The sequence below is a fragment of the Petaurus breviceps genome, unplaced genomic scaffold (assembly GCF_028583685.1).
Source record: "Petaurus breviceps papuanus isolate PSGF00001 unplaced genomic scaffold, PetGlider_PUasm1.0 90847, whole genome shotgun sequence".
NCBI classification, from domain to species: domain Eukaryota; kingdom Metazoa; phylum Chordata; class Mammalia; order Diprotodontia; family Petauridae; genus Petaurus; species Petaurus breviceps.
Genome location: NW_027187360.1, coordinates 15,334,386 through 15,350,954, shown reverse-complemented (window position 1 = coordinate 15,350,954; position 16,569 = coordinate 15,334,386). Strand labels below are relative to the sequence as shown.

Genomic DNA, 16,569 nt, shown 5'->3' with positions numbered 1-16,569 from the left:
CCATATCATTCTTTCTCATCCTTTTATATAGGAAAGCAGTACCACTAAGTAGTCTTTCTCAAGTGAGTGACTAAAGCAGTTGTTCAGTACATATTTATTTAGTGCCCTCAATGTGCTTGGTAGTGGGGATACAAATACAAAGAGTGCAGCTATCCCTATTCATAGTGAACTTACATTCTAATGAGGAGACAAATACACATAAAAATAAAGTATGTGCAGTCACAAAGTAGCTAAATAAAAGGTCATTTGGGAGGCCTGGCTGTAGCAGTGGCGCTACAGAAAAGGCTTCATGTAGAAGATGGTGCCTTCAAGGAAGAGAGGGGCTATGACATGTAAGTGAAAAGAGCTTGTGTTCGGAGGTAGGTAAGTAGCACAGGCTACTTACTGGAATAGAGCACTGGCCCTGGAGTCGGGAGGACCCGAGTTCAAATCTGGCCTCAGACAACACAAAAAACTAGCAGTGTGACCTTGGGCAAGTCACCTAATCCCAATTGCCCTACCTTTAAGTTGCAACAGAAGGTTCTCCTCCAAAAAAAAGCTTTGTGTGCAAGATATGGTTTGGGGGCAGACATTCAAAGGCATGGATGGAGACAGGAGGTGGAATGTGTGAGTGAAGCACACAATAGGCCAGTTTGGCTGGATTCCAGAGTGAGGGAGAGAGGCTAGAAAGTTAGGTTTGGGCTGGGTTGTGTGTGACTCAAAGCTAAACAATTTCTATTTTATTCTAGAGGAATAAAATAATCTAGGAAACCACTTGGAATTGTCTGAGAATCATATGGTCAGATTTGTATTTAAGGAAAATTACTTGGGCATTGCCTAGACTAGATTGAAGAGGTGAGACACTTAGAACAGACACCTGTTAGGGGACTGATGCTATTATCTAGATGAAGTGAGAGCCTGAGTGGAGAAAAGGGGTCAGATACAAAGATTTGAGGGAAGAAATGGCAGTATTTGTTATTTGATTAGATATGGGGGAGAATGAAGAAATGAGGATAATGACAAAATTAAGAACCTGGGAGGGACACTGGAAGGATAATGGGGTCTTCAGTAGAAATAGGGAAGTTCGGAAGAGGGAATGGTTTAGATAGAAAGATGAGGCCAGGTTTAAACATGTCTCCTGGACATCTAGTTTGAAATGTCCTATAGACGATTGTGTGAGAGATGAGTTAAATTTGTACATCAGGGAATCAGTTGCATAGAAATGGTAGTTAAAACCCTGGATGCTAATGAAGTGACCAAGAAAGATGGATCTGGAACAGAACCTTGGATAATAACCACAGGAAGGAAGGGTGATATGGATGATGAGGCAGTAAGGAAGACTGTGGGATTAGAAAGGAGGAGGTGAACAAGAAGAATGTGTCATAACCCAGAGAGGAGAGAAAATCTAGTAGGGAGGGGGGGATCATCAGGGCCAAATGTACCAGATCGTTAGAGAAGAAATTATTGAGCTTATGTGGTAAGGTACAACCAAAAAGATTTCAGAAAAACCTGAAGAGACTTATTTGAACTGAGGCAAATGCAGAAGTGAAATGAACAGAACTAGCAGCATAATTTGTACTATACCAACATTGTAAAAACAACTGAAAAATACAAGAACTCTGATTAACACAATGACCAACCATGATTCCTAAGGCCCAAGAATGAAGAATGCCACTCTTGGCCAAAGAGTGGTGAATAGAAGAACCAGAATCCTGCTAATGTAGGGATTTTATTTTTTGACTCTGTTTACAAGAGTTTTGTTTTATACAGTAGAAGTGAAGATGAATGATTGTCAATTCACAAAAATAAAAGTTTTAAAAAGGTCACTGATAACTGGGGAGAGAGCAGATCTCAATGGAGTAGAACCAAAAGCTAGATTTCAAGGGGTTAAGGAGTGAGGAGATGAAATGAAGGCAGTAAATACAGATAATTTTTTTAAGGTGTTTGAGATAGAAGAGATATAGCATTATAACTTGAAGGGATGACAATAGGATCTTGTTAAGGTTTTTAAGAATGAAGGAGATGGATGTGTTTCAAGTCAGAAGGAAAGTTGGTTTCAAAAGCGGACTGATTGAGAATGGAATCTGTTGGAATGGCAACAGTTGCACAGGTAGAAAGGTTACCCTTGACAAGGAGGTGAGCTACCTCTGTCTGAGACTGGGGAAAGGAGGAGAAAATGGAAGATAATGTTGGTAAAGATAATTTTGTCTTAAATTAACATTGACATTTATATTTTAGACTTTTTGCGCTGGAATCAATCCTTTCAACCTTATGATGACATAGATGGTATCCAATATAAACTGCCGGAAATATCTTTAGTAACTCATGGTGACTTGGCTAAGCTGAAACCAAACCCCAGGATTCCTGGCCACCATTTCTAGGCTTTAACAGTTCAGTATTGTGGTATTTTGATACTGATGAATAAATGGAGCATGAGTATTCATTTTCTTTGTAATAAGGAAACATGATGGTATAAAACACTTGAATTTTTTTTTCTCAGAATTTATTTATTTTTAGTTTTCAACATTCACTTCCACAAAATTTTGAGTTCCTGATTTTCTCCCTATCTCTCTCCTAACCACCCACCCCAAGATGGAAAGCATACTGATTACTTTTTCCCCCAGTCTGCCCTGTCTTATATGCCCACTTATCCTTCTCCTTTCCTCCTTCTCTCTTACTTTCTTGTAGGACAAGATGGATTTCTATACCCCATTGCTGATATATCTTATTTCCCAGTTGCATGCAATAACAATCTTTCAACATTTGTCTTTAAAACCCTGAGTCCCAGACCCTCTCACTTCCTCTCTCCTCACCCACCTCCAGTGGGAAGACAAGCAATCCAACACAGGCCATATATGTGCATTCATGCAAAACATCTCCACAGCAGTCATATTGTAAAAGACTAAGTATATTTCCCTCCATCCTATCCCGCCCTCTGTTTATTAAAACACTTGACTTTTAAATGCTATTTTGAGGTAGATAAATTTCCTGGTCAATAACAAGCATTTAGTGTATACTGTATGCTAGGCATTGCTAAGCACTGGAGATAAGAATCCCTGCCCTCAAGGAACTTACAATCTTATGAAAAAAACATGCTAACAACTATGTACAAAATAAAAGGTACAATTGTGTGTATGTATATGTGCATATACGTATGTATATATACATGTATATACATACATGTGCAGATATATACACACATACATATGTACCTCTGTGTGCGTATATATATATATATGATAAATAAATTGAATAATCTCTGAGAGAAGGCACTAAGGAGACTAGAAAAAGCTTCTTGCAGAAACTGGTATTATAGCTGGGATTTGAAGGCAGTCAAGAGCAGAGATAAGCCAATGAAAATGCAATCCAGATATGGAATATCGTGTAAGGAACAGAGATGAGGTCAATGGAACTGGATTATAGAGTACACAGAAAAGGGTGAGTTGTAAGAAGCCTGGAAATGTAGGGAGAGTGCAGATTATGGAAGGCTTTGAAAGCCACACAGGATTCTCTATCTGATCCTGGAGCTAAGCAGGAACCACTAGCGTCTATTAAGTAGGAGGGTGACAGTCATATCTGCATTTTAGCGAGATGACTTTGATAACTGATGGAGAATGGACTAGAGGGGAGAGACTTGAGGCAGGGAGAGCAACCAACAGGCTATTGCAATATTCCAGGTGGGGTAGGGGTGGGTGGGCAGACAAAGTGAGGGGTTTTTTGAGCATCAAAGAGAAGACTTAGTTCATGTCCCTTATCTTACAGAAAAGGAAATAGGATGTTTAGTGACTTCTTCAAAGTCATATAGGTAAGTAACAGAACCAAAATTCAACCCATCCAACTCTTGTTTATGTTGTCCTGCCTTGATTTTCCTCATCTATAAAATGGGATTAACTGTATTTGCACTACTTACCCCACTTATTGTTTTGAGGATCAAATGAGACACTGATCACACAAGACCTGAGTCACAGGCTTTGGAGGCAGAAGGGATCCCAGTTTACCTGGAGGGATTTTCTTACATCTTTGCTCATAGCCGCTATCCAGGAAACTTGGGGAAATCCAGTCATAGGAATCCCCAGCATATTGAGATTTTTTTCCCCACTTAAAATCTGACATTTCACAGTAATTTGAGTGTTCAACTTCTCCCACCAAACAGTCTGGAATGCTGCTCTCGGTTCCTCTCCCCTGCTCTCCTCCCCACCCCCAGCTCCTTCTTCCTTCTTGCTTCTAACAGATTCGGCTCTCAACAGAGAAAGACTGAATTCATGCTTTCGCTATCAGAATTGTGACTGAGGGGCAGCTAGGTGGCACAGTGAGTAGAGTACCAGCCCTGGAGTCAGGAGGGCCTGAGTTCAAATCCAGCCTCAGACATTCAACACACACACACACAAAACCACACACAAAACTAGCTGTGTGACCTTGAGCAAGTCACTTAACCCCAATTGCCCTCCAAAAAGCAAAAAAAAAAAAATTGTGACTGAAGGAACTTCAACCTCAAACTATACTTACAAGTATGTGGGGGGAAGAGGGGAATGCCAAACATTACAAGTGGAAGGACAGGAGACCTACAGCTTCCTGTTATTTAAAGCAAAGTGTACCCCAGTCCCACACTTGCCAGTCTGGCAAGACAAAGCCAAAATATACTTTTTTGGTTATGAACATACAGAAAACTTGCATTGAAAATTTGTTGCTTGTTTACTCTCTGGTCCATCTATTCATTTGTTCTCACCTCCTTATTTTATAGATGAGGCCCATTGAAGTTTGATTAACCATCCCGAAGTCATATTGCCCTTTAGCAACAGCAGGTACTAGAAACAAGGTCTGTTGTTTTTTCTAATTTATTGTGCTCCTTTCTGAAGAGGATGACATATTTTGAAATACTTTTTTAGAAAAGGAAGAAATCTATGTCAGCCCCATCGAATTGAATTTATTTCCTTCCCAAGAAATGACTGCTTGTTTTCTATCTATCTATCTATCTATCTATCTATCTATCTATCTATCTATCTATCTATCTATCTATGTTCATGTTTTCCCTAAAAAGAATGATACCAGGCACTGTACTAAGTGCTTTACGAATATCTCCTTTGATCCTCACAACAACCCTAAGAGGTGGGTGCTATTACTGCCTACATTTTATAGATGAGGAGACTGGGGCAGACAGAGGGCCACACAGTTATGAAATGTCTGGGGCTGGATTTGAACTCAGGTCTTCCTGACTCCAAGCCCAGAGGATCTATCCATAGACCAAGGAGCTGCTATAGGTTTCTTGAAGAAGGAACTATTCCACTTTGTTTTTTATATTCTCATTGCCTGGCATCTGTTAAGTGCTTAATAAATGTTTTTTGAACTGAATCCTTAAGGGTGCTGTCCAAAGAGTCTTTTGGTTAAGATCTCAAGTGTGTTGTTGAATCAGTTGACAAGTCTTTATTAAGAGCCTAGGGATGCCAAGCAGCATCTGGAGCTTCAAAAACAAATAGAACAACCCCTGCCCTCAAAGCACTTGAATTCCACAGGTTTTGTTTTTTGTTTGTTTGTTTTTTGGAGGGGGGGGATCAGTGCTAAGATTTACACATAGACAGAAAGGAAAACGAGTATTGGGGTGAGGGAAGCTCTAGGACTTGGGGACTGGGAAAAGCCAAGGAGGTGGAGGTGAATTCAAGGCTTGTGAACAGCCAGTGCACAGGCACAAAATCAACAGATGAATTAATATGCAAGGGAATGGCAGTAAGACAGAAAGGGGAGTAATGTATAATTAGACTGGAGCCTTCAGGACAGAGTTAATCTAGAGCAACAGTTTGTAGTCTAGCATCTGTGAACTTAAAAAAAAACCCCAACAAATTTTGATTGGTAATCTTAATTTTTATATCACCTAAATTTCTCCCAGTATTCCTCCCTTTCCCTGGGAACCATCATATAACAAATAATATTTTTAAAGAAAAAAGAAGAGCAGGAGGACCTGAGTTCAAATTTGGCCTCAGACACTTAATACAAAAACTAGCTGTGTGACCTTGGGCAAGTCACTTAATCCCAATTGCCCTCCAAAAAGCAAAAAAAAAAAAAAGTGGCAAAATTCATCGGTGCACCAAAAAAAGTCTGAAAACATATACAATATTCCACACCCATGGACCTCCCACCTCTGTAAAGGGGAGTTATTTTCTCATATCTCTTCTTTGGGATCATACTTTGTTATTCAAAATTCACTTCAAGACAGTTGTTTTATAGTCATTGTTTATTCATTTACATTTTTTGTGCATATTGTATATTTTGTTTCCTTGGCTCTACTTGCTTCACTCTGCATAAGTTCATGAAAGTTTTTCTATATTTCCCTGTATTGTTGATATTTATCATTTCTCACAGTATGATAATATTCCATCACATTAATTTGTTTAGCCATTCTCCAATCCGTGGATATCTGCTTTGTTGTCAGTTCTTTGCTACCATGAATAAGGCTGCTACAAATATTTTGATGTATACAGGAACTTCTTATAAATTTCCTCTTTGAGAGTATGTGCCAACTAGGGGAATCTTTAGATCAAAGAGTATGGACATTATAGTTGCTTTATTTGCATAATTCCAAATTGCTTTCAAAACGATTGTACAAGTTTATAACCCTACCAGCAAAGTCGTAGTGTATCTGTCTTCCCATGATCCTCCAACATTAACTATTGCTATTTTTTGTCATCTTTGTCCTTTTGCTGGGTATAAGATGAAACTTCAGGGTTGTTTTGTTTTCTATTTCTCTCATTATTAGTTATTTCAATTATCTTTACACATGCTTTTTAATAGTTTGTAATTCTTTCTTTGAGAACTGTTTATTCATGTCTTTTGACTATCTATTTGACTACTTATCTATCTACTACTTGAATGTAATTGGTTTCCTTGGTAATCCTATGTATGTTTGCCTTTTGGGGTTGGCATTAGAAATTCTAGTACTGGTTTTACCATTTACTAGCAAAAAAAAAGAATTAATTATATGTTTATAGTACAAAGAAAAAAATGAATTTAAATCACTAAAATTTTTTATCTCCTTTGACTTTTATTCTTGGTCATAGACATAAATATAAGAATTATAAGTCAGCAGAAATATTTTTAATATATTCATATGGCTAAATGTTGATAATAACTGACATTTATATAGCATTTTAAGGTTTCAAAGACTTATACATACTTTCTCAGTTGATACAACAACTTACAGGTACCATAGGCATTATAATCTTCACTTTATAGGTGAGGTCACACAACTGTTAAATCTAGAAAGGCATTTGAATTCGGGTCTCTCCAGGCTTGAAATGCAACATTCTGCTAACACGTACCAAGTTGTTTGTTCATGTTTTGCATAAAAGTTCTCAAGCACACGTATAATTTTTTAATAAATGTAAGTGTATCTTTAGGGTCTAAAGAATTATTCTAACATCTATATGTTAATAGGTTCTCACTAAATTCAACCATTGTTTTCTCTTGACTTTCCTGTTGCTACTAATAACACTACTATTTTCTCAGTCACCCATACTTACTCATCTTTGATCCCTCTCCCATCCAATCTGTTGGAAGTGCTATTAAGTCTACGGAATTCATGCTTTATATCCAATCCACTCATCCACACATGTCATCTTTTTGCCTCCTGCCAGCTGGAGCACCCTCTGACCTTTCCAGGAAGCCTTAATTAACTCAGCTTGGAAACTCCTACTTTAGAGCTATGCTGTCCTGATGGATGAATGAGAGCAAACTCACATAGTCCACCATACCTATCCAGTCCCACACCAACCCTACCATACTCACCCCTCACCCAGATGTTCACTCTAATCATCTTGCCACCCACATCATGTGGGAACCATAATCAAATACCATTGCATATTGAGAGTGTGTTAATGGAACCCTCTATGGCTCCATTCAACATCTCTCTGAATTACCAGGCCAAAGCACCCTTCCCTGGACAAATCTTCCCCGAAAGTTTTGTCTCCCTTTATTGTAAATAAGCTCTTTGAAGGCAGGACTGCCTCACTCTTATACTGTATTTGTATGCCCAGCATATTACATAGTGCTTGGCACATGGTAAATGTTAAATAATTGCCTTTCATTCCATTTTGTCCATTTTTATCCTTTCCATTTAGACTAACAGCCTCATTTGTGCCCCCCCTCCCCCTTATACCCACCCCCTTTACCTCTTATTTGGAGTGATATAGCTTTCTAACCTAGCCTAGTGCCTCTAGGGTCTTTCCACCTAGACATCCTTAGCTGTTACTGCCATATCATTCCTTATTGTGCACCCTCTGATCCCATCACTCCTTGGAGGCTCAAGAGCCTTAGCAGCTCTCCATTATATACCACATCAGCGAGCTCCTTAGTCTGCTATTCAGTCCCCTAAAATGTGGCTTCAACTTCTCTTTCCATCCTTACCTCAGAACTTTATTTCATCTCCTATGATCCAACCAAACTTGACAATTTGAACATATTCTGAGGGGTTTTTTATGCCTCTCTTTGCTTTTCCCTATGCCTATGCCAGACATTTCCTTCACTTCCCCAGCCTTTCCTTTCCTCCCATCCTACTATCCACCTGTTGAAATTCTACCCATTCTTTCAATGTCCAGGTCAAATTCTACCTTCTCCATAAAGCTTTTCCTAGACCCGTCAGAAAATATCAGCTTTTCCTCCTCTGAATTCCCTGAGTACTTTGTACATCTCTTAGGCATTTTTAATAGTCTATTTTGCACTAGTTACTTTTATAGACTTGATATTCACTATTAGATAGTGAGATTTGGAGTGTAGGGGACTTTGTCTAATTTACCTTTTTTATCTCCCTTAGTGCCTAACTGTACTCTGTACAGTAAATCCTTTCATTTATTGAGTTGAATTCAGCATTCCTCTACATTGTGTCTACAGTGTTTACTCTCGAAGTAGAAAATGGTTTAAAGTCACTAGAGTTGATATCTGTAAATATTGAAAGTATCAGTAACATAGATGGTTGGTCTTATTTGCTTGGCAAACTTTTTCATGACTTCCTTTGCCTTGGGGTTACCATGGTGCCTTATTAAAAAAAGTGACATTCTCATCAGATTGCAACACTCTCCCTCACCCTTCCACTTCCTGCTGTTCCTATATTTATCCTAGCCAATTACAAAAGCAAATAAGAGGAATGGAAACCTAATTGCTTAAAAATACATTTTCAGTATAAGGAAGATTAGAGAATTCTTTTTTTTTCTGCTGTTCATGGATCAAATAACATAGTTGGGTGGTAATGCTGAAAAATTATATTCTTTATAGTATAGAAAAGGGGTGGCAGGGGTGGCTAGGTAGCACAGTGCCCTGGAGTCAGGAGGACCTGAGTTCAAATTTGACCTCAGACACTTCACACTAGCCATGTGACTTTGGGCAAGTCACTTAACCCCAATTGCCCTGCCTTCCCCCTCCAAAAAAAGCAAAAGAAAAGAAAAGGGGTGGCAGTTGCAGTTATCTCTAGTAGAGACAGGTAAAGTGTAATTAAGAGATTATAAATTACCTGATTTTGCTCTAGTGTACTTAGTCCTATTAAAACATGAGCAAATTAAAATTGTATAACAGTTAAGAGTGTCTCAGAATGCTGCCATTTGTGACAACCTCTGCAATTAAGTGTGTGTTCCCTAATGAGAAACTATGTTTTCAGTTCCTGAGAAGCACATTATAACAGGCAATTGCTTAATTCCTAAATATCAGTAGTTGCTACATTTGTGTGTATCTGCAGATTTATTCCCTTTTTCTAAAGCCAAACTGATTGCAAAACATTTTCTGAATATGAATAAAAGTGGATCAAGAACTTTTTTAAAAACCACAAAATATTCTAATGAATCTAATCTATAATGACCAGAATAAATATTTAAAAAATAAAAAAACTATTTAGTAATCTAAGATCATTTAAATGCCTTGGGAGGGGGGGGCTACCAGTGCTTTAGAGGTAATCTTTTTTCTCAATTTTTTCTAGCCAGTACACAATGATTTTTACAAATTAGATTTACTAATAGTGTCCATTTAAATACTCTTCGAATATATACTTACTTAATTGTAATGAAACCTAACAATTAGGCTGTCTTATTTCCTTTGAGGTTTCAGGTAGCCAACTGAAAGGTAAAAGATGAAGTTGGGTTAGCAGGAGGTTCAAAGTAGTCTGTCTCAGAGGTGTGCAGCAAGAATCCCGAAACACCCCCTGTAGATCAGAATTTATATCCCTAAAGAATTTTGGGGATTCACTGCAGTGACTCCCTGCCAGACCAAAGAGGCAGCACCTCCCCCCCAACACAGCACTTTGTATATAGCGGGCGTTTGGTAAATATTAAAAGAATAGTTATAATATTTATCAACAAATTTACCATATTAAACAGATTGACATGCAGTTTGCAGTTAAACTATAAGCTCTTAAGTGCTACTGCTAGGAATTCAATAGTTTAATCTGTTTCCCATCTTCATTCCCCACTCCACCCCAAATCTCCATCAAAGAAAAAAAATAATTGATGTCCGTTCTTAACTGTATTTTGGACATAAAGCCAAAAGGGTTTAAAAAACACACACACACACCAAAAACTATGCAAAGCAAAATTCTCGATTATATCTTTGAGAGAGTGGTTACTTCACGTTTAAGTATTATTTTTTTCTCTCATTCCACTGTTTTCTGTTCTTTTCCTTCTGCTTCTCTCTCGGCCTCCTCTGTCTCCTCATTCTTCTCCAGGACCGCTCTGGCGTCTTGGTATTGTTGATACTCCGATACCAAGTCCTGAATGTTACCTTCCGCTTCTCCAAATTCGCTTATGTCCATCCCTTCCCCAGTGTACCAGTGCACGAAGGCCTTCCTTTTGAACATAGCCGAGAACTGCTCAGAAACCCTGATAAACAGCTCCTGAATCGCAGTGTTATTGCCTATAAAGGTGGCAGCCATGTTCAGCCCCCGCGGTGGGATGTCACACACGGCGACTTTGACATTGTTGGGAATCCACTCCACGAAATACGCGCTATTCCTGGTCTGCATCATGAGCAGCTGCTCATCCACTTCCTTGGTGGACATCTTGCCTCGAAAAATACAGGCCACGGTTAAGTAGCGGCCGTGGCGGGGGTCGCAAGCGGCCATCATGTTGCGGGCATCGAACATCTGCTGCGTGAGCTCCGAGACCGAGAGCGCTCGGTACTGCTGACTGCCGCGGGCTGTCAGCGGGGCAAAGCCGGGCATGAAAAAGTGCAGCCGGGGGAAAGGAACCATGTTCACCGCCAGTTTTCTCAGGTCAGCGTTAAGTTGACCAGGAAAGCGGAGGGAGGTGGTGATCCCGCTCATTGTCAAGGACACCAAGTGGTTGAGATCACCATAGGTGGGAGTTGTCAACTTTAAGGTTCTGAAGCATATATCATAGAGGGCTTCATTATCGATGCAGAAGCATGCATCGGTGTTCTCAATGAGCTGGTGGATGGAAAGGACAGCATTATATGGCTCTACCACTGTGTCAGACACTTTAGGGGAAGGCATTATGCTAAAGGAATTCATAATCCGGTCTGGATATTCTTCTCTGATCTTATTCATCAGGAGAGTACCCATGCCAGATCCAGTCCCTCCCCCCAGTGAGTGGACTATCTGGAAACCCTGGAGGCAGTCACAGCTCTCACTCTCATTCCTGACCACGTTCATCACGTGCTCGATCAGTTCAGCTCCCTCCGTATAATGGCCCTTTGCCCAGTTGTTACCAGCTCCCGAATTACCTGTAGCAAGAGAAATTTTCAGGGTTACTACACTTAGGATAGGGATTAAAAAAAAAAAAGTCGAATGAAGAGAAAATGGCAGTTATTATGAATTTGTGGAACATTTGCATTTATTCTAGTCAATGCCTTGGCGATACCTACCATGAACAAAACTGTCAGGTTGAAAGAGGGTTCCTAATCGGCTAGACCGGATGCTATCCATGGTACCAGGTTCCAGATCCACCAAGACAGCCCGGGGCACATACTTTTTAGCTGGTTTGGAAATAGAAAAAACATTTCTAAAGGTTATTGTTTTTGTTAGCATAGATCCATTGGATGTTTATGTAGATAACCAATCAACAAGCATTTATTAAGCCCCTACTTTGTACCACGAATGTTTCTAAGCACTGAGGATACCAAAGGGGGCAGGTGGGGGAAGACCAAAAAAAGGCCATTCTCTGTGCTACTGAGATACTTAGTATCTGATGACACTAAGGACTGAGGATACCAAAGGGGGATGGAGGTGGGGACAAAACAAAACAAAAGCCTTCAAGGAGTTTATAATCCACTGGGGGAGTTTACTGGGATTGTAGGACTCCAGGAGAGTAAAGGAAGAGACTTCAGAGTCATCCCTCTTATTCTTTTCTATAGTACAAAATTGCCTAAAAACTCTAAAATGATGTTTCACCAGTGTGGAACTCCCTCTTCAAGGCAGATTCTCAACCAGACTACATAATTTAGTAGATAAGTCTCAATTTAGTTGCTTAAAAATCAGAGAAGACTGGCCCATGACCCCATAGCTAGTAAAGTAAGCATCGAAAGTGCCATTTTAAACTCCAAATCCAGTAGTGTATTTTAGATATCACATTATCTCTCTTCAAAAAAAAAATTATCATCTTCTAGTGATTTCTTCTTCCATTGTCTAGCTTTTTCAATTCAGGGGATATCATTGCCTCTCTATGGAAATCTTTCTAATATTGAACCAATTCATAACAAAGTGACAATGCTCAAATACCTTAAGCATGCTTGTGGACTTTGTACCCAATTCAGTGAACATTTATCAAGTGCCTACCATATGCAAGGTAGTTTCAGATACTTCTTTCTCAGTCTCTGGGCTTGGGGTTTGGTTTGTTGATTGTTTTGGAAATCTGCCTGCCTTCCTAGCCACTGTTGGCTCTTGGTAAGTGCTTGTCACTTAGGCATCCTCTGTGTTTTTACCTCTACAAGGCTTTGCTTTTTCCTTTGACTGCCTTTGCCTGACTCCTGGAAGGAGCTTAGTGGAAATGATGCCAGTAACATACCATAGGCTTCATTGTAGTAAACATTGATTCTCTCAAGCTGCAGAGCTGAGTCTCCATGGTAGCTCCCAGTGGCATCAATCCCATGCTCATCTCCAATCACTTCCCAGAACTGAAAGAAAAAAGAAGATAGATGGACTCATGACTCCAAACAATTCACATTATATCCCTCACCCCAACCCCATGCACTCCAGGTTCATCCAGTTGACCTACTTTCGGTTCCCAATACACAACATTCCATCTCCATCCTCTTTGCTTTTTCATAGTCTTTCCCCTGTTCCTGAAATATCCTTCTTTCCTGATTTTTACATTTTGAAGCCCTTGGTCTCTTATCTTATAGAGTATTAAGACTCAAAAGGGCTTTAGAGATCATCCAGCCCAATGCCCTCTCCCTTTTTTTTAATAGGTGAAGAAACAAACGCCCATGGAGGCCAAGTCATTTTCTCAGTCACATAGGAACTAAGTGGTAGAACATAGGCTCTGACTCCCATCTAGTGTTCTTTCCAAATTAACAATAATTCTAATTATAAAGCTATATGCTGGGGCGGCTAGGTGGCGCAATGAGTAAAGCACCAGCCCCAGAGTCAGGAGGCCCCAAGTTCGGTTCCAGACTTAACACCCCCACACACAAAAAAATTAGCCCTGTAACCTTGGGCAAGTTACTTAACCCCAATTGCCCTTCGAAAGGCTAAAAATAAAAAAATAAAGCTGTATGCTATAATATATAATGTGTTATAGTACTGTTCCTTGGAGAAGGTTAAAATATGAATTATATAAGTACCATAAAATAAATATGCATTTACTTTTTTATAGACTCAAAATAATACCCATCTTTAATGCACTGACCACTAGACCACAGTGCTGCTCTAGAAAAAGAAACAAGGCCATATCTAGAGCTTCCATTCATTTGTGGTCCTCTGTCCTCTTATCTTTGAACCTCAGAACTATGGGGTTAAGGCAGCCCCACCCTCCTTTGTCTGTATTTTAGTTTTAAATGACCTATGACTCTGCCCTATAATTCTGACTTTTATTAGCAGAAATATTCTTTGTTCCATTTTTAAAGTGTACCTGCCTCAAAAAGTCAAAGAAATAAAAGGCAAACACTAAAACATGCCATGCTTAAATCATTTAAGTAAAAACAAAAAAAAATTATCAGCTGGTAGAATTAGAATCAGCCATCTTAAAATTTCAACATTGACACCTTGAGCCTGTTTTTGGTTGCTGAATATTAGTAAACAAAATAGGAAAAATTTTGGTGAAATTTATTTGAAGAAAAATGAATGAAAATTGCCCTCCAAAATCTAGTATGGTAAAACAATAATTTAGATATTGTTCAGCAAAACTTGTATTTCAGATTGGCCTACTTTCTCTACCAACTATAAAAAACTGATTTCAAAATAAATTACTTTTCTTCAAATGTGATGAAAAATACCATGCTATATATAACCTGCTGAGGAATAAATATAATAGGTTTTATATAAATTATATTGTTATGTATGTGTATATTATACAAAATTAACCACGAATTATATTAACCTAATTGTCAAGTTTTTTTTTTTACCATCTCTTACATTTGTGGGGCATTTTTACCTTTTTCTCAAACATTAGATATATCACTAACTGGCACAATTAATAAATATTGTACACTAGTACTAGGCTCATGATCTTTGATCTATGATCATTAGAATCAATCATAGAAAAATGTTATTCATAATCAAATTCAGCTTACCTTGGATCCAATCTGGTTCCCACACTGGCCTATCTGAATATGTACAATTTCACGCATTTTTTTTTGCCTTGTACCGAAGTTATGAGATTCCAATGAAATCCACAAATTCCAGGAGAACCACTCTTCCCAAACTCAACAGTTAGAAGCAATGACAATCATTTCTAATGAGTGTTTCAGAATGACCAAACTGCCCTTCAAAAATGAACATCAAGGGTGTGACCAGTTTGGAATCCCCCTCTGCCCCCCTCCTTTTCTGCCTATCTTTCTTTGAAAAGGGGTTGTTTTTTCCTTTTTGGCTACTTACTGTTACACTTAATATTGTCCAGTCATTTCCCATTCTAAAGCAAAATGCTTAAATGTATACCATTACTTGGGTCAGTATTGGTGGTTGTGCAGAGACCATGGTTGTCTTGAAGCATTAGTGTTGGGTTTTATCTCCCAGACTATAATTTGAAGGATGGTATGAGATTGTTGTGATTCTCCTCTACTGTCTTTAGATGAACAAACTTTATCTTCAGATTTCATTTATCTTGCTGTTGAACCTGGATAGAAACCAATTTTGAAAGGGGTGGGGTGGGGTGGAGGATCTTTCCCTATTTTGTTTGGATAAAGTGATTTTTATTTAAAAAAAAAAAAGGTTCCTCTGTCCAACCTCTAATCTTAGTCTCTGTGTCTGCTGTCTCTACTAAATAAATTAATAAAAGGTCAGATCAATTACAAAACCAAGTTTCAATTCTTTGCATAAGGCATGATTTTTGTTGGAGCTTCTCACATTTTGTTTTATTGCCATTTAGTGAAGCTGGAGCCTGGGCTCACACATTTGTAGTCAGAAAAGTAACTTGTTATATAAGAAAACAGTGGGGGGAAGGCTTGGGTTGGGGCAAGGCAATGTTTTTGCCTGTGGGAAAACTGGTAATTCTAGGAAGAATCATAATTCACATGTATTATAACCCTGAAGGATAAAAGATGAGTGAACACAGAGGCATATTGCTGCTAAGATTCCCCTGTGTTCAGATGCATTGGAAAGAGCATAGGGTGTGAAGTCAGAGAACCTGCGTGCAAAGCCCAGGTGTTAGGTGCATAGGACTATGGGAAAGTGACCTTCTGGACTGTTTCTTCATATGAGGCATCATGGGATAATTCTATGATGCAACAGAACCGCTACCAGCATTTCCATTTCTTCATTAACTGTAAACAAATCGAATGTATTAGCAAACAGACTTTATTTACAGACTTTGTGACAAACTACAGCATATTTTCTGTTCCCTAGTCCTGAAATGATCCTTTGCCCCCATTCCCTAACTCAAAATCTTAACCTAATTTCAAGGTCTAGCCCAAAATACTAGCTCCTCCATGAAGCTTTCTCTGATCCCCCCCAGCCAGAAGTAATGGTTCCTTCCTATAAACTGATACTATACTTTATTCACACCTTTCCTCTAATACTGGCCACATTATATCTCTTTGTTTTATAGCTATTTGTGTATATACCTCATTTCTACTGCCACATTGTGAACTTCTTTTAAAAATTTTGTTACTATTTTTTATTTTTATATTTATTTTTAATATTTTATATATTACAGCAATATTAATATTTATTTCTGTATCCTAGAGGCAGCTAGATGGCACAGTGGATAGAGCACTGAGCCTAGAGTCAGCAAGACCTGAGTTCAAGTCCAGCCTCGGATACTTTATAGTTGTGAGACCCTAAGTCACAAACCTCTGTTTGCCTCAGTTTCCACAACTGTAAAATGAAGATAATAGTAGTACCCACCTCTCAGGTTTGTTGTAAGGATCAAATAAGAATATTTGTAAAGTACTTAGCAGATCAACTCCTGGTGTTTAAGAGAAGGACCTCCTGCTTTCTATTAATATTTA

General features: G+C 38.8%; 1 protein-coding gene across 1 annotated transcript; it reads right to left on the bottom strand.

Moving 5' to 3' along the window:
- Window positions 1–8,931: 8,931 nt before the first annotated feature.
- On the bottom strand, window positions 8,932–14,863 carry TUBB1 (tubulin beta 1 class VI). Its single transcript, XM_069072489.1, has 4 exons — window positions 14,695–14,863; window positions 12,969–13,077; window positions 11,830–11,940; window positions 8,932–11,688 (listed from the first exon to the last, which is right to left on the bottom strand). Exons 1-4 carry the CDS (start codon window positions 14,749–14,751, stop codon window positions 10,601–10,603), a joined length of 1,365 nt encoding a protein of 454 aa, XP_068928590.1. The 5' UTR covers window positions 14,752–14,863; the 3' UTR covers window positions 8,932–10,600.
- Window positions 14,864–16,569: the final 1,706 nt, after the last annotated feature.

Coding starts and splice junctions, on each gene's coding strand:
- TUBB1 (XM_069072489.1), bottom strand. CDS start 14,751: ATGCGTGAAATTGTACATATTCAGATAGGCCAGTGTGGGAACCAGATT. Junction 11,941..12,968: donor TTACTACAATGAAGCCTATG/GTATGTTACTGG, acceptor TTTCCAAACCAG/CTAAAAAGTATGTGCCCCGG. Junction 11,689..11,829: donor ACCTGACAGTTTTGTTCATG/GTAGGTATCGCC, acceptor CTCTTGCTACAG/GTAATTCGGGAGCTGGTAAC.